Raw genomic sequence first — 25,034 nt, 5'->3', positions numbered from 1 at the left:
CCAGACCTCTGATTAGACCTTGACCCTGCAGCAGTACTGTCAGTCACAGCCACATCAGACCTTGACCCTGCAGCAGTACTGTCAGCCACATACCCACATCAGACCTTGACCCTGCAGCAGTACTGTAAGCCACATACCCACATCAGACCTCAGATCATACCTTTAACCTGCAGCAGTACTGTCAGCCACATACCCACATCAGACCTCAGATCAGACCTTGAACCTGCAGCAGTAGAGTCAGCCACATACCCACATCAGACCTCAGATTAGACCTTGAACCTGCAGCAGTACTGTCAGCCACATACCCACATCAGACCTCAGATCAGACCTTGAACCTTCAGCAGTAGAGTCAGCCACATACCCACATCAGACCTTAAATCAGACCTTGACCCTGCAGCAGTACTGTCAGCCACACACATACCCACATCAGACCTCAGATCAGACCTTGAACCTGCAGCAGTAGTGTCAGCCATACACATACCCACATCAGACCTCAGATCAGACCTTGAACCTGCAGCAGTACTGTCAGCCAAACACATACTCACATCAGACCTCAGATCAGGATATGGATTGTATGTTTTCTATGTAATTAATGTGCGGGTTTTTCTTTTTTGCCTACATATAAACCCCACAGAGCATTGTTTTGGCTAAATGTATGTATTTCCTATGCTTATTATCCTGACAACCAAAATAAAGATATAAAAAAAAGACCTCAGATCAGACCTTGAACCTGCAGCAGTACTGTCAGCCATTCATATACCCACATCAGACCTCAGATCAGACCTTGACCCTGCAGCAGTAGAGTCAGCCACACACCCACATCAGACCTCAGATCAGACCTTGACCCTGCAGCAGTACTGTCAGCCACATACCCACATCAGACCTCAGATCAGACCTTGACCCTGCAGCAGTACTGTCAGCCACATACCCACATCAGACCTCAGATCAGACCTTGACCCTGCAGCAGTAGAGTCAGCCACACACATACTCACATCAGACCTCAGATCAGACCTTGACCCTGCAGCAGTACCTTCAGCCATATACCCACATCAGACCTCAGATCAGACCTTGACCCTGCAGCAGTACCTTCAGCCACATACCCACTTCAGACCTCAGATCAGACCTTGACCCTGCAGCAGTACTGTCAGCCACATACCCACATCAGACCTCAGATCAGACCTTTAACCTGCAGCTGTACTGTCAGTCACATACTCACATCAGACCTCAGATCATACACTAGTCGGAGCTGCTGCTAATTGATGCCTGCACACATTTATCTCTTGTGATTGGCTAAATATATATTTTCAGCTTCCTGTCAGTAGTGCAATGCTGTCCGGTTCAGCAATGGATAACAAGAGAATAAAGAAAATTTGATAGTATAATTAAATGGGGAAAGTTGTTTAAAATTGTATGTTCTATCTGAATCATAAAAGAAAATGTTGGGGTTTACTATCCCTTTAATCATTTGTAAAGAGTCTTCTATCAGCTTATCATAAAGGCATAAATTACTCAAGCTTAAAGGGACACTAAATCCAATTTTTTTCTTTTGTGATTCAGATAGAGCAGGCAATTTTAAGCAACTTTCTAATTTACTCCTATTATCAATTTTCCTTCGTTCTCTTGCTATCTTTATTTGAAAAGAAGGCATCTAAGCTTTTTTATTAGTTCAGAACTCTGGACAGCACTTTTTTATTGGTGGATAAATTTATTCACCAATCAGCAAGAACAACCCAGGTTGTTCACCAAAAATGGGCCGGCATCTAAACTTACATTCTTGCATTTCAAATAAAGATACCAAGAGAATGAAGAAAATTTGATAATAGGAGTAAATTAGAAAATTGCTGAAAATGTCATGCTGTATCTGAATCACGAAAGAAAAAATTTGGGTTCAGTGTGCCTTTAATTTATGGTGCAAAAAAGCTGCAACACAACATTTACTTAAATGGACAGCCTACTCCAAAAATGTTTTGTTTAAAAAGATAGACAACGCCTTTATTACCCATTCCCCAGTTTTGCACAGAAAACACGGTTATCTATATATATAAAAGAAGAAGTCCTGACTGACAACGCCCAGCTCAAACCGTTTAACCTAGGAACGTGAAGTTTGGAAGTTACTTTTGGCTAGATTTAGAGTTCTGCGTTAGCCTTAAAAAGCAGCTTTAAGGGGTCCTAACGCTGCTTTTTAACGCCCGCTGGTATTTAGAGTCAGGCAGAAAAGGGTCTACCGCTCACTTTTTTTAAGCGACTCGAGGCTACCGCAAATCCCCTTACATCAATTGCGTATCCTATCTTTTCTATGGGATTTGCCTAACGCCGGTATTACAAGTCTTGGAAGAAGTGAGCGGTACAGCCTCTACCGCCAAGACTCCAACCGCAAAAAAAAGTCAGTAGTTAAGAGTTTTATTGGCTAACGCCGGAACATAAAGCTCTTAACTACAGTGCTATAAAGTACACTAACACCCATAAACTACCTATGAACCCTTAAACCGAGGCCCCCCCCACATCGCAAACACTATATTAAAAATTATTTAACCCCTAATCTGCCGACCGGACATCGCCGCCACCTACATTATAGCTATGAACCCTTAATCTGCTGTCCCTAACATCGCCGACACCTATATTATATTTATTAACACCTAATCTGCCCCCCCAATGTCGCCGCCACCTACCTACACTTATTAACCCCTAATCTGACGTCAGGACATCGCTGCCACTATAATAAATGTATTAACCCCTAAACCGTCGCACTCCCGCCTCGCAAACGCTATAATAAATTGTATTAACCCCTAATCTGCCGTCCCTAACATCGCCGCCACCTACCTACAATTATTAACCCCTAATGTCCCGCCCCCAACTTCGCAGCTACTATAATAAAGTTATTAACCCCTAAACCTAAGTCTAACCCTAACCGGTTGATTGAAGATAGAAGATGCCGCTTGGATGAAGACATCTGCCGCTTGGAGGACCTCTTCTGCCCCAATCGGATGAAGACTTCTGCCGGTCCGGATGTCCTCTTCTGTCCCATCGATGGCCGGCTGGCTGAAGACGGCTCAAGGTAGGGTTATCTTCAGGGGGGTAGTGTTAGGTTTTGTTTTTTTAAGGGGGGATCGGGTGGGTTTTAGAGTAGGGGTGTGTGGGTGGTGGGTTGTAATGTTGGGGGGGATTGTATTTTTTTATACAGGTAAAAGAGCTGATTACTTTGGGGCAATGCCCCGCAAAAAGTCTGTCACGCTCGGCCGCTGGGAAGCTCCGGCGGTCCTCTCTGTGTGCTTGATTGGCAGGTAGTCTGAGCCGCCCCTTCCTGATGATGTCACTACCAGGCTTTTTATTACGGACTTCCTGTTTCTTCAGTGCCCGTTTGTTTGTTACTCTTTGTGGCTCCTGTGAGGACTTTGCTGTGGAAACTCTCTAACTGCTGATTTTCTGTTGCCAAACTCTGCAAAGACTGACTATGCTGGGTTAACCCTCAAACTTCCTGATAACCTATTTCCTAATACTGCAAGTACTGTTTATTCTGTAAAACTCTCAAACTGCATGTTAACCTGTTGCCAAACTCTGGAAATACTGTTTATTCAGTGTAAACCTTCAAACTGCTTGATATCCTGTTGCCAAATACTGTAAGTACTGTTTATTCTGTGAAACTCTCAAACTGCATGTTAACCTGTTGCCAAACTCTGCAAATACTGTTTATTCAGTGTAAACTCTCAAACTGCATGATAACCTGTTGCCAATCTCTGCAAGTACTGATTAATCTGTGTTAACCTTCCAACTACCTGATATCCTGTTGTCTAACTCTGCAAGTATGACTATTCAGTATTAACCCTCAAACTGTCTGATAACCTGTTGCCAAACTCTGCAAGGACTGACTACACAGTGTTAACCCTCAAACTACCTGATATCCTGTTGTCTAACTCTGCAAGTACTGACTATTCAGTATTAACCTTCAAACTGCCTGATAACCTGTTGCCAAACTCTGCAAGGACTGACTACACAGTGTTAACCCTCAAACTGCCTGATAACAAGTTACCTACTCCTGCATTATTAACTGTTTCTTGTTTTTTCCTTCCTCTGTTTGAGTATAAGTGGACTATCCCTGCTCTTCTGAATCTGTGGAAGACATTTCCTGAAACCAGCTCCTTACTCAGAAGTCTATTTGGCTGATATCTTGTATTACTTTGGACTCAGGCTAACTCTGCTCCATATCGTGAGTACATTGTTTTTTAGAGGTTGTCGTGGGGTCACGTCCTGGATTAAACTCAGAGTGCAAGGGTGTTGTTTAAGTTCGCCATAGCATTTGGGTCTTCTTCTGGACATTTCCTAACCTGACAAAGCCCTTTTAAGGGCCGGTAAAAGAGCTGATTACTTTGTAATTTAGTTTAGGGTAGGGCATTTTATTATTTTGGGGGGCTTTTTTATTTTATTAGGGGGCTTAGATTAGGTGTAATTAGATTAAAATTCTTGTAATATTTTTTATTTTTTGTAATTTAGTGCTTGTTTTTTTGTATTATAGTTTAGTTTATTTAATTGTATTTTAGTTTAGATAATTGTAGTTAATTTATTTAATTAATTTATTGATAGTGTAGTGTTAGGTGTATTTGTAATTTAGGTTAGGATTTATTTTACAGGTAATTTTGTACTTATTTTAACTAGGTAGCTATTAAATAGTTATTAACTATTTAATAGCTATTCTACCTAGTTAAAATAAATACAAAGTTGCCTGTAAAATAAATATAAATCCTAAAATAGTTACAATGTAATTATTAATTATATTGTAGCTATTTTAGGGTTTATTTTATAGGTAAGTATTTAGTTTTAAATAGGATTAATTTATTTAATTATAGTAATTTTAGTTCATTTTATTTAAATTATATTTAACTTAGGGGGGTGTTAGGGTTAGATTTAGGTTTAGGGGTTAATAACTTTATTATAGTAGCGGCGACGTTGGGGGCAGGAGATTAGGGGTTAATAATTGTAGGTAGGTGGCGGTGATGTTAGGGATGGCAGATTAGGGGTTAATACAATTTGTTATAGTGTTTGCGAGGCGGGAGTGCGGTGGTTTAGGGGTTAATATATTTATTATAGTGGCAGCGATGTCCGGTCGGCAGATTAGGGGTTAATAAGTGTAGGTAGGTGGCGGCGACGTTGGGGGGGCAGATTAGGGGTTAATAAATATAATATAGGTGTTGGCGATGTTAGGGACAGCAGATTAGGGGTTCATTGCTATAATGTAGGTTGCGGCGGTGTCCGGAGCGGCAGATTAGGGGTTAATAATGTAATGCAGGTGTCAGCGATAGCGGGGGCGGCAGATTAGGGGTTAATAAGTGTTAGGGGTGTTTAGACTCGGGGTCTAAAGATTAGGGGTGTTTAGACTCGGGGTTCATTTTAGGGTGTTAGGTGTAGACTTAGAAAGTGTTTCCCCATAGGAAACAATGGGGCTGAGTTACGGCGAGCAAGTTCTTGTGAGAACTTGCAGCCGTAGGGCTTTGATAAATCGAGGCCTAAGTGCTATTGCATTGTCTTTTTATTATGCTTTGGTTGATTATGCAAATCTGCTATATGAACTGGTCCTTTAAAGGAATACTAAACACAAAAAAATTATTTCATGCTTCAGGTAGAGAATACAATTTTAAACAACGTTCTAATTTATTTCATTCTCTTGGTATCATTTGTTGAAGAAGCAGCAATGCACTACTTGTTTCTTGCTGAACACATGGGGTAAGCCAATGACAATCTGTATATTTATGCAGTCACCAATCAGCAGCTAGACCCTAGGTTCTTTGCTGCTCCTGAGCTTTTATAGATACATTTTTCAGCAAAGAATAACAAGAGAAGGAAGCAAATTAAATAATAGAAGTAAATTGGAAAGTTGTTTAAAATTATATTCTCTATCTGAATCATGAAAGATATTTTTTGAGTTTCATGTCCCTTTAAGGTACATCAAAAATCGTAACAAAATTGTTCACCAAAAATCATATTTTATCAAAAATGTAAAATTTGTATGTAAATTATACAGGAATAAATCGTATTAAATATGCACAGCACTGCATAAATCGTAATTTAAGTACACTGAATGTGCAAAAAAACTCTTCGAAATTCATACTTAAAAGTTCAAAATACAAAGCGTAACTGTTGTTTTATCATAAAATGGGCTATGTGCATATATGAAATTGTCTCTCAAATACCAGAGTCATTCTGTAAACATTTCCACCCTAAAGATCTCAATGTTTTTTCTCGCAAATGAAAAGTTGGCGAGGTTGTGACAAAATACTCAGAATACTTATAACCCTACTAGAAAAACACATTCATACAAAAATGTAGGCAATTGTAAGATGCTATACGCAGAAAGCAGCATAATATGATTTATATAGACAGCAGTATTTATTTTTTTAAGTGGGCACCCTGCTCACTGCAAATCGCCTTTCTGTTTCCAGCAAGCTCCATTACATTCAATAGGAGACATCTCGCCACCCCCTGCGAGGTGTGAAAAACCAAGTCTGACCTGGCGAGGTTTAGATAATCAGACCCTAAATCCAGTCTGTTGAAATTATTATAAGCAGGCCTTTTGTGCAGAAGAGTAAATGTAAAGCTAATTACTAAAGGGTTAAAGGGACAGTTTACTCCAGATTTTTATTGTTTAAAAAGATAGGCAATCCCTTTATTACCCATTCCCCAGTTTTGCATATCCAACGGTTATATTAATAAACGTTTTACCTCTGGGATTACCTTGTATAAAAGCCTCTGCAGACTGCCAACTTATTTCAGTTCTTTTGACAGACATGCATTTTAGAAAATAAGAGCTGACTCTTACATAACTCCACTGGAGTGTGCACAATGTTATCTATATGACACACATGAACAAGCGCTGCCTAACTGTGATGAACTGTCAAAATGCACTGAGACAAGAGGCAGTTCAACAGCTTAGAATGTAGCTTTCCACAAAGAATACCAGAGAGCAAAGCAAATTTGATGATAAAAGTAAATTGGAAAATTGCAAGACCTATTTGGAATCATGAAAGTTTAATTTTGACTAGACTGAGTGTCCCTTTAACGTGCAGAATGGGGCGCTGAACACTCATTTCTATTATTTATGTTTGAATCACAGTAAATCTGCACTACTGTAAATTACATTTTATTTAAATATTTAATCAATTAAAGGGGCATTTACGTTTTAATGAATGATCTGGCTTTTAATGAATGTCACTTTACAATTTAGGAACAAAAATCTACATAAAACAAACTATGTTAAAAAATAAATAAATCTTTCTGCAGTATCATTTTTATTCTGCAACGATGTAGTGTGCACTGTTCTAGAGAAATAACTAGTATTAAAATAAACATAATTATGACACATTTATAAACTCTAGCTGCTTTTTTGTTGTTGTTGCAGCTGCCACAGTCCTCAAGGTACACTAATATTACAACATTTTGACAAGTAAAAACTGAGGGTTGCATATAGGGTTAACACTAAGTTCCGTAATCATCATCATCAGCATGCAAGGAGGTGTGGTATTTTCACTTTCCCGACTGAGATCTTTAAATGTAAACAGCTATGCAAGCAGCAATGTCGTACTCCGGAAGAGTCGGTTTACCACCGATAACAAACAAGGTTTTTATGGGGGTTTTTTATTTTGTGTCTTTACATGTAAAGTGGAATATTTTGTATGAACATTCTGTCTGAATAAGCCTCTTTCTAAGCTGTCACGCTGCGGTAGCCATTTTTAATAAAAACTCAAGAGTGCCTGCTGTGTATTATGGAAAACCGTAGCGACCATTTCTTTATTATTCTTGCAGATGGACAGACGTTTCGTTTCACAGAAGGAAGTCGTACATCCTACATCTGATAGAGTAAGTTGGGTATGAACAGACAGTGGAAAAAACCGAATTATTGTCAAATGCATATAAGCTGACGGAGATGTCGTTTCCCAGGTGCTTTCAGCATTTTGCTAGGCAACAAAAGTGTGTGTGTATGTTATGTTGTACTCATGGAAAATAAGGCTCATGTATCTCCTGCAATTGTGGCATACTGGCAGCTCCTATGCTCATGAAAATGTGTGTATGCATTGTGATATATAATATATATTTATATACAGTGTATACACAAAATGCCTTGCAAGTTGCAAAAGATCTGTCTTAAAATAAACCCTTGTCTGCCTCTTTTATATAAGTGTGTTTTGGCAGACACTGCTAGTTCATATGTGTTATATAGATAACAATGTGCTCACTCCCCAGGAGTTATTTAAGACTCAGCACTGATTGGCTGAAATGCATGTCTGTAAAAAAAAAAAAAAAAACTGAGATAAGGGGGCAATCTGCCGAGGCTTAGATACAAGGTAATCACAAAGGACCGCTGATGGTAAATCCTAGCGTTAATAAAACCACATTTACACCCACACAAATACATATTTGCACATATTTACACACACAACCACATATACATTTTATGAACACATATTACACACATTTACACGCACACACACACATGCATACATATATACATTCTATGAAAGTAACCTAAGGTAGCAGTAACTGTTCTTTTAGCCTTGGCAATTTTAGGAGTGTATGTGTGTAGTTGGAGGCGCATATACATTTCTGCATCAGTTTGGGAGAAAACTGCGGGGCGGCTGCGGTCACAGCTCCAGAAGGGAGTACCTTTTAATTAAAGGGCCATGATACCCAAATGTTGAAACACTTGAAAGTGATGCAGCATAGCTGTAAAAAGCTGATTAGAAAATATCACCTGAACATCTCTATGTAAAAAAAAGATATTTTACCTCAATGTCCTAAGTATTTAAACCCCATTGCAAAGGACTTTAAACAGCAAATCAGTATGCATGTCCCTGGGACAGCTAAGGGAGTGAGCTGTTGTGCACACTCAGCTTCTTTCCCTATTCAGTTTAAGGAAGCTTACTATGAAATCTCTTGAGAGTTAAAGGGACACTGAACCCACATTTTTTCTTTCGTGATTCAGATAGAGCATGCAACTTTATAATTTACTCCTATTCTCAAATTTTCTTCATTCTCTTGGTATCTTTATTTGAAATGCAAGAATGTAAATTTAGATGCTGGCCCATTTTTGGTGAACACACTGTGTTGTTCTTGCTGATTGGTGGATAAATTCACCCACCAATAAACAAGTGCTTTCCATGGTACTGAACCAAAAAATAGCTTAGATGCCTTCTTTTTCAAATAAAGAAAGCTAGAGAACAAAGAAATTGATAATAGGAGTAAATTAGAAAGTTGCTTAAAGTGAAGGTAAAGTTTTGCGTTTTTGTAAGCTTTATTCTATTAAACATCTACTATATAGTAAGATCGCAAAGTTTTTTTTTAACTATTTGTATATATAAAATAGTATAATAAACTGTTTGTAATTACGTTCTCGGCCGGTCTTAGCGCCTCCCTCCATGTATTTCCGGCTTTTTCACTCTATTACGTACAGAGCGGTCCCACCCGCTCTATACGTACTTCCAAAGCGCGTTCCCGATTGACGGACAACATGCGCACACTGGGCCGTACACACATACTTACTTTTGGTCAAAACAGAAGAAATTGCAGCGCTCGAGTGAAATGTATCAAAACAGGTTGCAGCCACAGATACTGTTTCCAATTTCTTTTAAATAGACTGCGTTCTCAAGATTTCGTTTTACCTGTTTGAATTGCACATGCGCTCATCTGGAGCGAGCCCGGCTTGGAAAGGGGAGGAAGTAAAGCCGACGCATGCGCAGAACGTCAAGCAATGTTATGACGTCAAATGACGGCCGCCTATCGGCCAGACTTATTATTGGCTAAGTGAAAAATGTGACCGGACTGCCAAAAAAAACCCCCCAAAAAAACGGGCTGTTTGTCTAACGCTTAGAATTGGAGATAAAAAAGCTGATAAGTCGGTAAATATATAAAAATAAAAAAACTCATGACTTAAACTACCCTTAATTTTATATGTATTTACATTTGAATCAATCGAACCTTGCTAACTTTACCTTCACTTTAAAATTGCATGCTCTATCTGAATTACAAATTTAAAAAAATGGGTTCAGTGTCCCTTTAAGTGAAATGTCATGAGATCACAGTAAGAATTCATGACCTCAGCACTGTTGATGCTGATTGGCCTTTTTTTTAACCTGCAGCAGCTGAAGTATAACTTTTTACACAGAACTTACTCTGCTGAGCTAAGGAAGTTGTGAGGTAAAATATCTTCCTTTTTTACATAGAGCTGCTTAGGTGATATTTTCCTGTCAGATTTTTACAGTTATACTGCATTAGTTTCAAGTGATTTAGCATATGAGTATTATGTCCCTTTAACCTCTACCATATAGTTATACATTTTGTTTTTTCTGTTCAATTTTAGGAGTGTCTGTAAGGAGTAGAGCAGACTAATTTTTTTCCCAATTAGAACGTTGCATTGGTGCGGAATTGTAGAGTGACAAAACAAGCCGTCCCATGCAGAATGCATTACTGCCCAATGTGGATAATGCAGCCCACCATAGAGGGATTTTGCTTAGCTATACCATATTTTTTTGGAAGCCCTGGATTTGGGACTATATTACTAAACATTTTAGTGGTTTCAGTGATTGCCATTAGGCAGTCAATAGCTGTGAACTCCTCACAAGGTGATGCAAGAAAATAACACAAATTCATAAATGATCTATCACAAATAACATAATCCCTCTTTGATAAGGGAAAAAGAGCTGAAAACCAAAAACTCTAATGCTCAGCGCTGCTTTAAACAGTTTACAGCTCAAGGTGTAGAGAGTGGAAGCGGTGTCAGTACCTGGAGCGCAACACATCGCATTGCCCGGTGCAGAAAGCGCAAGTTGTGCCTATTACAGTGTGTAGTGACATGTACAGCACAAATCTATCATCTATTACATATACACTGGGTGTTTTTGCTCAGCGGCAGCTTCAAAAACACTGGTGTAACAGGAACCCAAATACAGAGCAAGACCCAGGTTACAAGTAGAGATGGGAGCGCATCCTACAAAGCACAGCCCCATTGTAGTGTGCACAGAGCGTTCCGCTAATGCAGAGTACAGTCCCCAATTGTATTACTCACAGATGTCGTCCTCGCACACCTGTATTTTCCCCATCCTGGAGCCCGCTCAGGGCAAGCTCATCACCTCAAGTATTCCCTGCTGGGCTAGGTTAGGGCAGTGTCGCCCTATGGAGGGATGGGGCGAGTGTCAGTGTGCAGGACACAGTTTGTGACATCACGGGAGGGCTGGGATCAATACCTACTAGTATGTCTATTTTACTGGAACTGCTTTGACACGCAAAAAGTTAATACCTCATATCAGTTTACCCCTAAAGAAATAAAAGTCAATATGTATGATTCCGGTCACCTGTTTTCTTACAATGAGTTGTGGTCTTTATGATTATGATTCCGCCATTCTCACCATTGTTATTCTAGTTGTCTCATAATTATGTAATTGGCTAAAATTGGCTGTGTCTATTACATATTGCACTGAATAATTTGGACACGAGCACATAACTGCAAATGATTGTTTAGTACTCAGGAGATTATTACTACTACAGAGTGTAAAAAAATGTTTCTTGTCGGCATTATGCAAGCACCGGCAATGGCTGCACTGTGTAACCCCTCTGCTAGCCCTAATGGCGCAGAAGAAGGAAAAAAAAAAAAGCTTTAGCCCTGCTGCTGTATGCTTGTGGAAAGAAAAAAAACGCATGTCCCGGGTGTCGGGCGATAGGAATTGCGCATACCTGCAGTGGATAGCAGGCTTCAATATCCAAGTTTATGTTAAAAATTAGAACACAACTAACCTAATGTGGACATTAAACATAACTTCGCAACCCATATTGTTCAAATAGAAACTTCAAAATAGTGAAGAGATCTCCTTTATGCTTCAATAATGATCAATGTTCATTTATTCATCTCAGTAGAAACCAGTATAGTCCAACATGGTATTCAGACACCAAAGAGTTACTGTTTCCAAATAATATATCCAATGTAATTCCATCTTCGTTTCTTTGCTCAGTCCCCTCCATGTTTCAAAAACAGATTGACAGCATCCTTTTGATGGCCTATGAAGCAGGGATAATTTCTGATGAAATGTGTTTTTGACAGTTGAAAATCCTATATGTCCAATTTTATATATCTTACCAAAAATGCACAAGTCTCTAGAGAACCTCCAGGTTGATCCATTGCCTCAGCAAGGGTTTTTTTTTTTTTTTTTTTCGTTTTTTTTCAACCTTTTGCTGATTATTGGGTTATTTTTTTTTTTTTTACATCCTATTGTTCAATCTACACAATCGTGTATATAATAGACTCATCATAACTGTAATCCCTACTTATGACTATTGAAGATCTCTGTGCTTCAGATTTATTAGTTACCATAAATTTCATTTGTGTGCGATTATAGATGATTTGGACATAGCCTCAGTCAAAGATGCCTTCTCTAACTACTTGAACTATATTGTCCCCCAATTGTAAATTTTACCCATTAAATGTTATCGTCCTTACATTGATGATGTGTTTTTAGTATTGGGTGAACTAGTGACCTAATCAAATAGAACCTTTTTTTTTTTTTTGAAAATAATTTTTTTATTGAAGTTAAAGCATATATCATCACAACAAGGACTCGCCCTAAGGCCAAAGTTACAACAAAGCGAGTAATACATTGTCTATACAAAGGCATTATTGAGAAAGCAATATGCACATACAGCAAGAGAAAATACATTTCAAATCTGGTTATGAAGATAGACAGTATCTTAGGCGAGATAGAATAAAACTTCATTTTATATTATATTGTCAGCGTATGAACTCCACAATCTAACAGTATTTTACCTAAGACCAAAATAACAGCCTGTGGAGGGTTAGCATAAATATCAGCCACTCTTGGGCCGAGATATATAGGGGGAAGGGGGATATTCAGCGGGTAAGCACCGCTATACGCATAGGGAAAGGGGTGGGGGGACGGAGCCATATATAAAAGTAAGTAGCATATGGTACCTGGTGTGGACTCATAGGTACCCAATCGTAGAGACCGTAGGTCTGGTAGCTGGGTTGCTAAAAAGCCAAATGAGATAGGCCTTGGGAAGTTAGTCTACTTAGGAGTAGTTAGTGGGGTAGAATAACATCTTAACATAAAATGGAGTAACTAGATAGTGGCCAAAGGCTGCTCTGCTAAATCATTCATGGAGACCCAAACATTACATGCATAAACTATAAAGAAATGTATACATGTCACGATAATAGCAATCTACATAGGTGTTCAGGACTGATCTAAAGAGTAACGAAACAGACAATATATGAACTTATCCAAACATTGCTTATCAAACTTGCCTACTAGCTGAAGTGGAGTATGATAGAAAATATACATTTCCATATAACATTTGAGAAGATAGTAAACAGTTTAGTAACGATCAGTAACATTTGAACATATAATAAACACATTATATATGTAGTACACAACATAACCTGCAAGGAGGTAAGGCAATTTATAGAATCCCTTTGACAGTAGTATATAGTAGTACTAATTGGGACGGGATAGTACCATGTACAAACTTCTCTGAGTTAGACCTTATATTGTTGGTAATATGTTAGACCAGTTATTATGTATCTGGTGGCGTTCATTCAGGAAAATCGACTAGTTGAGAGAAAGGACTAGACAAACAAACAACAATGCTCTGCTACACTAATTTCTTAACAGTTCAAGGCTTCAGGCATAAAAGCAATATACTACCCACACAAAGTAACAAGGGCACTATTCTGGCAAACTTCCCACCAATTCAAATTTGTCTTTGGATACTCTTTATATCAGCATCTCTATTCAGTTTCTCCTGTGAGAAGTGGTGCTAGCATTAATTTACACACACATTGGCAAACAAATGGGATTGAGGATCCCTGAAAGAATAATGCACTAATAGCACTCTGTGCCCAGACTATTGGTAGGGGCAAAAAAAAGGATTTTAAAATTTAACTTTTATTATTTATTTAAAATATGGGTAAACACACACATTTAAAATTGTAGTTTAACCTTGGTAGCTGTATCTCAAGAGCACTATTATCAATTAATCTGGCCTTTAAACCATTATTATTTTCTAGTCTCTTCAGTGTAAATGGTACTATTGATCTCGGTTGCTCTATACCTTGGTAAGTGTGATTTTGCTGAATTCACACCTTACCCGGACAGTAAATTAATGTGTTATCTGGTCTCTAGGGTGTCAATATAGTAGAGTGGATATATGTGCTTTTATTTGAATACTTCTGGCTGACGTCACTTGTTACCAAACATAATATAATATGCTTCCCGGATTATTGGACTGTAGAATATGATTTAAGATATAATTCTGATTGTGATTCAATATTAAAAAAGCCTATCTCCAACCTAGGTTGTGGTTGCTTTAAGGGATATGCGCTATTATAATCAGTGTTCTGGGGTAATCATGCAGTTCTGCACAACTGTCCTTATTTTGTCATAGACTCCTGTGATTTTAAATCACTCGTAACATCAGTTGCTAGGTTTACTATACCCTCATTCGTATGCACATCATCCTGTATTTTATGTTACTTGAACCACTTCATTTATTATTTGTTCTACACTCAGTAGTTGCAGTTCTCTTATTGGCTGTATATATCGTTCTTTTATGTAATCGTGTGTTTTGCATATACGTTCTTTATTTGTTATCTTAACTTTGTTTTTGAGCCCCCTCAAGCATTTGCCTTTAAATGTGTTTTGCGTTCATTAGATATGCGCACCATTCATTTTCTTGTTTTGTGATAACTATCGATCTGAATCTATGATATCTCTTATGTGATCGATATAATTCTATCTCTTTATTTGGCAAGTATGTTCTATTTGGGTTGACTCTTAATCAATTTCAATGTTAAGATAAAATGGAACATTGAAATGTGATTTGAATAGTATTACTAAGTAATCTGTTTTGGTATCCACAGAAAAACCGATACTGTTCTTAGTCTTGTAACTGTGATTCTATATTAAGTTACAACGTATCATGCACTCAATTCATACACACCTCATTCGTTTTTCTTACATACTGAATTATAAAATATATATACAGCTGTCTATATTTCCATAAGCATATATATTTAAGTATTGTTGAGCTTTTTTATTTTTTATTTTTTATTTTTCCTGTTTGGTTTATATCAAGTGGTTTCAGTCGAGTTTGTCACTCTTTATATCCACAGTTTGTCTATCTCTGTATGGAATTGAAGCTGTGAGGTTTATATCAAGTGGTTTCAGTCGAGTTTGTCACTCTTTATATTCACAGTTTGTCTATCTCTGTATATAATTGAAGCTACGAGCTATATATTTATACTTTCTTTCTATAATTAAATCTTTAGCTCGCTTCAATTAGTTGTGACAAACTGTGCTGTTTGTTATCGTAATCGTCCGCACATTGTTTATCAGGCTGAGTCTTTATGCTTGGCTCCTATATCCCATCACAGTTCTCCACTATTTACCGCTATTGCCGTCAAACATTATTCAGTATTATTATCTTAGTACACTTAGCTAGGTTAAACTTTTTTTAAAAAAAACATAACAATTGAGGGACCCCATTGTCCCACACAACCCCCCTGACGCGTTTCGCCTGTTTAGGCTTTATCAAAGGCGGCGGGCCGCCGTGGTTTAACCTATTTATACGCATTTGAGCCGGATATCCCGCCCCTACTGCTTTCTGATTGGTTGTATTGTCATGGTTACAGCCAATCGGGACTCGATTAGTTCCGTGAATCTTTCTGAAGTTTTTAAGGAGGACTGCATCATTTCTCCTCCGTATTGTTAAGGTGGATTATTATGTCCAGTTACCTGATATTTCACTCTATTACTGATATATTCTCATAATGTACATTAAGCGGAGAGTGAGATTTTCTGCATCATTTTTCCTCCGTACTGTTGAGGTGGATTATTATATTCAATTACCTGAAATTTTTATGTTTTTGATGTATATTACAGTATTGGTATTGAACAGAAAGTAAGATTTTCCTACATATATGAGGTTGAGGTTTGCATTTAGGGAAAATAGGAATCAAATGCTCTTGCTTATGGTTGATATGTTTTGCCACTTGTAGTTTGTGATATACTTTTTTAAATACTGTTGCTTGGTTCTAAAACCATATGTGTACAATCCTGTGATATGATTATGTGTCAATGTGATATGATTTTATATCAATATTTGGTGTTTATATAAAAATGTGGTGGTGCTCATTTTGCCTAAAGATATTCTTTTGTGCTTATATACAAATGCGCTTTAATCTAAGGGTGTGTGAAGGAGTGTTTCATTCAAAGGGAAGTGTTGAGTGATGAAAAATGAAAACTTTAATTCTAAATTATATTGTGCTTTAATCTAAGTCCTATTAAAGTTCTATAGTCAATGAAGAAATAAAAACTCTATAAATTCGTGATAATTTTGGAATATATTTGAGAAACTTCATAATTTATTGCGTAGTTCTGAAGAGGTTCGAATTGCTTTTATTTGTTTTGTAATTCCTTAAGAAAAACTCACTATTGTCAAATATTTACTCTTATAATTTCTCATATATTTGTACCTATTTGCATAGTTCATTTGTTTGTCTACTTAAATTTGCAATTTTAGGATTATCTGTTCTTTTTCTTGATCTTCTTAGGGATCCTTGCTTCAAATGACCCCCATTTTTAATCCTAACTCCAGAACTATTGTATTATCATATATATCTTGATTTTGTATGTCCATATACATTGGTGTTAGTAGTTTTCTCAATTCATATCTAATTCTCTACTATTATGTTAATAGCACTTACTTGACATTTTAAAAGAAGGGGGGGTGTTGCAAACTATAAGTGCTTGTGAAATTGAAACCATTTCCCTATTTCTACAATGTGAATGTGTCATTTAATTTTAGTGCTCCTGATATGTGTTCGAATGGTCCTTATTGTGTGAATAATTACTGGTGCTAATCAACTCTTATTTAACCTATTCTTAAATTCCCACTACAAGTTCCTATTTCGACTTCCCTATCATTGTAGTCATTTTTTGTTGTCAATCTCATGTCTCCTTTATTTACATCTTTCTTGTTATTCTAATGTTTATAAAAACACATAATAGTTGTTATTTTCATTTATACCATTGGGGTGTACTGTGTTTAGTAAATATATCCATTTACTCTCTGCTTTTAATAGGGATTTCTCAAGGTCTCCCCCTCTGATTCCTAGTTTTATCTGTTCTATTCCCCAACATTGTAAATTTCTGGTATCTGAATTGTGTTTGTGTAGAAAATGGAACGCCACACTTGTTATGGTTTTACCATCCTCCACATCTTTCTTGGCATTTCTGATATTTCTTAAATGTTCCATTAATCTCACTCTCAACATACGTGTGGTCATGCCCACATAGTACAAGTGGCACGAGCATTGTAGTACATAGATCACCCCTTGTGTATTGCAACTGATATAGTTGTTTATACGGTGAGTGAAACCAAATCTGTCGGTGATCGTACTTGTCTTCTTGATGTAATGACATGTAGAACAAGTGCCACACTTGAAGGACCCAGGGGTAAATGATGTCATAGTTTTTTTCTTTGTATAATGACTCCTAGTTAACAAGTCTTTCATATTTCTTGATCGTCTATATCCTATCTCTGGTTTTTCTCCTAGATGGGCTTTTAATATTGGATCAGAAGTTAAAACGTGCCAGTGTTTATTAATGACATTTTTGATTTGAGTCATTTGTGAAGAGTATGTTAAAATCAATCTGGTTTTGTTGTCCTGTTTTTTACACTTTTTTGTTAGTAGTTCTTTTCGATTAGTTCTCATAGCTTTATTTTTTGCCTTTTTTATGCTTGTCTTACTGTATCCTCTCTTGATTAACCTTTCCTCCAGTTCTTTTGCTCTGATTTTAAATGTGCTCAGGTCTGTGCAGTTTCTTCTAGTTCTCAAAAATTCACCAGTTGGCAATCCCCGTATTGTTCCTGGTGCGTGGGCACTTGCTTTATGCAACAAGCTATTGGTTGCCGTTTTCTTCCTGAAGAGGTCAGTTGTTACTCTTCCATCTTCCTCTTTTTTGATTTTTAAATCAAGGAATGCAATTTCTGTTTGACTTGCTTCAGTGGTTAGCTTAATATTTAAGTCATTCGAATTCAGTATATTTAAGAATTCGAGTAAGATGTCATATGGCCCTTCCCATATAAACAGAATATCATCTATAAATCTGAGCCATAGAGGTATATACTCTGTGTACTTCGAATTGTTCTCCGTGAATACGTATTCAGCCTCCCACCATCCCATAAACAGATTTGCATATGTGGGGGCACATGCTGTCCCCATCGCAGTCCCCCGAGTTTGTAAGTAAAAATTATTATCAAAGGTGAAAAAGTTGTATTGTAAGACAAATTTTAACAGGTTTATAACAAATTGATTGTGATTCTCATTCTCTTCAGATTTTTGGTTTAGAAAATATCTTACTGCATGAATTCCTTTGTCATGGTCAATAGAGGTGTATAACGCCTCCACGTCTGAAGTCACAAGCCATGTGTTTTTCTCAATGTGTACACTGTCTAGTTTTTGCAGAACCTCCATCGTATCCTGTACGTATGAAGGTAACTCATGCACAAAGGATCGTAATCTATAATCGATATACTGGCTCGCTTTTTCTGTAAGGCATCCTATGCCAGACAAGATAGGTCTTCCAGGAGGGCTTACTAAGTTCTTGTGAACTTTTGGGATAAGATATAGCGTGGCAACTTTTGGATTTTGTACATTTAGGAATGTTCTTTCTTTAGGTGTGATGATAGCGTTCTGATATGCTTTATGGATCATAGAATTGTATATCTGATGGTATCCATTAATTGGGTTAAATAATAATTTTGAATAGCATCTTTTGTCATTCAGTTGCTTGTTTACTTCACGTAGATACATGTTCAATGGCCATATCACGATGTTGCCTCCTTTATCGGAGTTGCGAATCACCACATCTTCCCAGCTTTGAATTTCCCTTAGTGCCATTCTTTCCTTATATGATAAATTTTGCATTTTAGGGTCAAGTTTTAATTCAGTGATTTCCTGACATACCAGGTTATTAAAGACCTGTATTTGAGCTACATGAATGCTTTTGGGTACATATGTAGATTTATTTTTCATTTTTGTTCTCCATCTGTGTTCAGATGGATTAGTATTTTCTTCCAATAGGTCTTCTAGATCTTTCAGACTGTCTAATTCTTCTCTGCTCCATCCTTCTGTGGGGGGTTCATTATTGAAATGCTTTTTTAATGCTATTTTCCTCAAAAATAGCTGAATATCCTTAATTATTTCAAATTTATTGGCATCCTGGGATGGGCAAAAGGATAAGCCCTTAGATAAAATGGAGATATGCTCTTTATTTAACGATTTTTGTGATAAATTAATTACTCTCATTGCTTCGTCCCCATGTTGGAGAAGGGGCTCGGCGCTCTCTGGGGTCTCCTGGGTTCTCTCCAGTTCTTGTGTCCTGCTCCTTTGTGGTTGTAATCTCTGGTTCTTCTTTTGTTTGAACCTCCCTCCCCTTCTGATTGGCCTCCCCCTTCTCCCTGTTCTAAAAAAGTCTGTTTCCTTTTATTTCTGGTATTAATTCTTGTATTTGGGGTGATAGTAGACGTACTTGGTGTTTCTTCATTTGCTGATTCAGCTTCATCTCCATCTGTATCCGAAATGTCACTTTGGACTATGTTGACTTTTGGATTTTTATTTGGATTTTTATAGAATCCCCTCTGTCTCCATCTGTATACTTTCTGGTTAGAGAAATCCTGGATGTCCCTATTGAGTTTTCCAATTTTCGTGTTTTTAAGTTCTTCTTCATAATTATCCAGCTCTTTCTGATATAATTTGTACAATTTCTCAAAATTTGAGTTACTTTCAAATTTCTTTAAAACATCATTTTGTTCTTGTATAATTGTCTCAAATCTATCATATTCCAGTTGGTCATGTTTTATTAGGATCTTCATCAATTTTGTTGAGCATTCACTTAGTGCTTCCTCCCATTCAGTAGTTAATGATGGTTCTTTAAATTGGAATGCAGGAAACAGCTGAATTCTTAAACCTCTTGGAATTAAGTTTTTTTCTATGTACTTCTCAAAAAAATGTTTGTTCCACCAAGATTTATCTTGTTTGAACATGGTCTTATGAATTTCTTTAAGTGCACCTTCCAATGTGTTACTCCCTGTATTTCCACTAGGGGTAACATTGTTAATATCAAAGACTTCATTGAAGTCTGCTGTTCTTTTCAGTTGTCTTGCTTTCCTATCTTGGTCCCAATTGTAACTCATTTTGTGTTTTTTGTATTATTTAATATATTTTTTAGTCTGTGTGCTCCTTGTTTGGAAAACCTGTTTTAACAGGTGTTGAGACTGTATACTACCCACACAAAGTAACAAGGGCACTATTCTGGCAAACTTCCCACCAATTCAAATTTGTCTTTGGATACTCTTTATATCAGCATCTCTATTCAGTTTCTCCTGTGAGAAGTGGTGCTAGCATTAATTTACACACACATTGGCAAACAAATGGGATTGAGGATCCCTGAAAGAATAATGCACTAATAGCACTCTGTGCCCAGACTATTGGTAGGGGCAAAAAAAAGGATTTTAAAATTTAACTTTTATTATTTATTTAAAATATGGGTAAACACACACATTTAAAATTGTAGTTTAACCTTGGTAGCTGTATCTCAAGAGCACTATTATCAATTAATCTGGCCTTTAAACCATTATTATTTTCTAGTCTCTTCAGTGTAAATGGTACTATTGATCTCGGTTGCTCTATACCTTGGTAAGTGTGATTTTGCTGAATTCACACCTTACCCGGACAGTAAATTAATGTGTTATCTGGTCTCTAGGGTGTCAATATAGTAGAGTGGATATATGTGCTTTTATTTGAATACTTCTGGCTGACGTCACTTGTTACCAAACATAATATAATATGCTTCCCGGATTATTGGACTGTAGAATATGATTTAAGATATAATTCTGATTGTGATTCAATATTAAAAAAGCCTATCTCCAACCTAGGTTGTGGTTGCTTTAAGGGATATGCGCTATTATAATCAGTGTTCTGGGGTAATCATGCAGTTCTGCACAACTGTCCTTATTTTGTCATAGACTCCTGTGATTTTAAATCACTCGTAACATCAGTTGCTAGGTTTACTATACCCTCATTCGTATGCACATCATCCTGTATTTTATGTTACTTGAACCACTTCATTTATTATTTGTTCTACACTCAGTAGTTGCAGTTCTCTTATTGGCTGTATATATCGTTCTTTTATGTAATCGTGTGTTTTGCATATACGTTCTTTATTTGTTATCTTAACTTTGTTTTTGAGCCCCCTCAAGCATTTGCCTTTAAATGTGTTTTGCGTTCATTAGATATGCGCACCATTCATTTTCTTGTTTTGTGATAACTATCGATCTGAATCTATGATATCTCTTATGTGATCAATATAATTCTATCTCTTTATTTGGCAAGTATGTTCTATTTGGGTTGACTCTTAATCAATTTCAATGTTAAGATAAAATGGAACATTGAAATGTGATTTGAATAGTATTACTAAGTAATCTGTTTTGGTATCCACAGAAAAACCGATACTGTTCTTAGTCTTGTAACTGTGATTCTATATTAAGTTACAACGTATCATGCACTCAATTCATACACACCTCATTCGTTTTTCTTACATACTGAATTATAAAATATATATACAGCTGTCTATATTTCCATAAGCATATATATTTAAGTATTGTTGAGCTTTTTTATTTTTTATTTTTTATTTTTCCTGTTTGGTTTATATCAAGTGGTTTCAGTCGAGTTTGTCACTCTTTATATCCACAGTTTGTCTATCTCTGTATGGAATTGAAGCTGTGAGGTTTATATCAAGTGGTTTCAGTCGAGTTTGTCACTCTTTATATTCACAGTTTGTCTATCTCTGTATATAATTGAAGCTACGAGCTATATATTTATACTTTCTTTCTATAATTAAATCTTTAGCTCGCTTCAATTAGTTGTGACAAACTGTGCTGTTTGTTATCGTAATCGTCCGCACATTGTTTATCAGGCTGAGTCTTTATGCTTGGCTCCTATATCCCATCACAGTTCTCCACTATTTACCGCTATTGCCGTCAAACATTATTCAGTATTATTATCTTAGTACACTTAGCTAGGTTAAACTTTTTTTAAAAAACATAACAATTGAGGGACCCCATTGTCCCACACAACCCCCCTGACGCGTTTCGCCTGTTTAGGCTTTATCAAAGGCGGCGGGCCGCCGTGGTTTAACCTATTTATACGCATTTGAGCCGGATATCCCGCCCCTACTGCTTTCTGATTGGTTGTATTGTCATGGTTACAGCCAATCGGGACTCGATTAGTTCCGTGAATCTTTCTGAAGTTTTTAAGGAGGACTGCATCATTTCTCCTCCGTATTGTTAAGGTGGATTATTATGTCCAGTTACCTGATATTTCACTCTATTACTGATATATTCTCATAATGTACATTAAGCGGAGAGTGAGATTTTCTGCATCATTTTTCCTCCGTACTGTTGAGGTGGATTATTATATTCAATTACCTGAAATTTTTATGTTTTTGATGTATATTACAGTATTGGTATTGAACAGAAAGTAAGATTTTCCTACATATATGAGGTTGAGGTTTGCATTTAGGGAAAATAGGAATCAAATGCTCTTGCTTATGGTTGATATGTTTTGCCACTTGTAGTTTGTGATATACTTTTTTAAATACTGTTGCTGAAGTAAACAAGCAACTGAATGACAAAAGATGCTATTCAAAATTATTATTTAACCCAATTAATGGATACCATCAGATATACAATTCTATGATCCATAAAGCATATCAGAACGCTATCATCACACCTAAAGAAAGAACATTCCTAAATGTACAAAATCCAAAAGTTGCCACGCTATATCTTATCCCAAAAGTTCACAAGAACTTAGTAAGCCCTCCTGGAAGACCTATCTTGTCTGGCATAGGATGCCTTACAGAAAAAGCGAGCCAGTATATCGATTATAGATTACGATCCTTTGTGCATGAGTTACCTTCATACGTACAGGATACGATGGAGGTTCTGCAAAAACTAGACAGTGTACACATTGAGAAAAACACATGGCTTGTGACTTCAGACGTGGAGGCGTTATACACCTCTATTGACCATGACAAAGGAATTCATGCAGTAAGATATTTTCTAAACCAAAAATCTGAAGAGAATGAGAATCACAATCAATTTGTTATAAACCTGTTAAAATTTGTCTTACAATACAACTTTTTCACCTTTGATAATAATTTTTACTTACAAACTCGGGGGACTGCGATGGGGACAGCATGTGCCCCCACATATGCAAATCTGTTTATGGGATGGTGGGAGGCTGAATACGTATTCACGGAGAACAATTCGAAGTACACAGAGTATATACCTCTATGGCTCAGATTTATAGATGATATTCTGTTTATATGGGAAGGGCCATATGACATCTTACTCGAATTCTTAAATATACTGAATTCGAATGACTTAAATATTAAGCTAACCACTGAAGCAAGTCAAACAGAAATTGCATTCCTTGATTTAAAAATCAAAAAAGAGGAAGATGGAAGAGTAACAACTGACCTCTTCAGGAAGAAAACGGCAACCAATAGCTTGTTGCATAAAGCAAGTGCCCACGCACCAGGAACAATACGGGGATTGCCAACTGGTGAATTTTTGAGAACTAGAAGAAACTGCACAGACCTGAGCACATTTAAAATCAGAGCAAAAGAACTGGAGGAAAGGTTAATCAAGAGAGGATACAGTAAGACAAGCATAAAAAAGGCAAAAAATAAAGCTATGAGAACTAATCGAAAAGAACTACTAACAAAAAAGTGTAAAAAACAGGACAACAAAACCAGATTGATTTTAACATACTCTTCACAAATGACTCAAATCAAAAATGTCATTAATAAACACTGGCACGTTTTAACTTCTGATCCAATATTAAAAGCCCATCTAGGAGAAAAACCAGAGATAGGATATAGACGATCAAGAAATATGAAAGACTTGTTAACTAGGAGTCATTATACAAAGAAAAAAACTATGACATCATTTACCCCTGGGTCCTTCAAGTGTGGCACTTGTTCTACATGTCATTACATCAAGAAGACAAGTACGATCACCGACAGATTTGGTTTCACTCACCGTATAAACAACTATATCAGTTGCAATACACAAGGGGTGATCTATGTACTACAATGCTCGTGCCACTTGTACTATGTGGGCATGACCACACGTATGTTGAGAGTGAGATTAATGGAACATTTAAGAAATATCAGAAATGCCAAGAAAGATGTGGAGGATGGTAAAACCATAACAAGTGTGGCGTTCCATTTTCTACACAAACACAATTCAGATACCAGAAATTTACAATGTTGGGGAATAGAACAGATAAAACTAGGAATCAGAGGGGGAGACCTTGAGAAATCCCTATTAAAAGCAGAGAGTAAATGGATATATTTACTAAACACAGTACACCCCAATGGTATAAATGAAAATAACAACTATTATGTGTTTTTATAAACATTAGAATAACAAGAAAGATGTAAATAAAGGAGACATGAGATTGACAACAAAAAATGACTACAATGATAGGGAAGTCGAAATAGGAACTTGTAGTGGGAATTTAAGAATAGGTTAAATAAGAGTTGATTAGCACCAGTAATTATTCACACAATAAGGACCATTCGAACACATATCAGGAGCACTAAAATTAAATGACACATTCACATTGTAGAAATAGGGAAATGGTTTCAATTTCACAAGCACTTATAGTTTGCAACACCCCCCCTTCTTTTAAAATGTCAAGTAAGTGCTATTAACATAATAGTAGAGAATTAGATATGAATTGAGAAAACTACTAACACCAATGTATATGGACATACAAAATCAAGATATATATGATAATACAATAGTTCTGGAGTTAGGATTAAAAATGGGGGTCATTTGAAGCAAGGATCCCTAAGAAGATCAAGAAAAAGAACAGATAATCCTAAAATTGCAAATTTAAGTAGACAAACAAA

General features: G+C 36.8%; 1 protein-coding gene across 1 annotated transcript in view; it reads left to right on the top strand.

Moving 5' to 3' along the window:
* Positions 1-7,494: 7,494 nt before the first annotated feature.
* The window catches only part of OARD1 (O-acyl-ADP-ribose deacylase 1), a 57,995-nt gene continuing 40,455 nt past the window's right edge, over positions 7,495-25,034 (top strand). Inside the window, exons 1-2 of the mRNA XM_053706864.1 lie at positions 7,495-7,606; positions 7,792-7,845. Coding sequence (XP_053562839.1) covers positions 7,550-7,606; positions 7,792-7,845 — 111 coding nt within the window. The 5' untranslated portion in view covers positions 7,495-7,549. The remainder of the gene's footprint in view (positions 7,607-7,791; positions 7,846-25,034) is intronic.

Source organism: Bombina bombina, chromosome 3 (assembly GCF_027579735.1).
Source record: "Bombina bombina isolate aBomBom1 chromosome 3, aBomBom1.pri, whole genome shotgun sequence".
Lineage (NCBI taxonomy): Eukaryota > Metazoa > Chordata > Amphibia > Anura > Bombinatoridae > Bombina > Bombina bombina.
The sequence above is the reverse complement of the archived record's forward strand: the minus strand, read 5'-3'. Positions and strand labels throughout refer to the sequence as shown.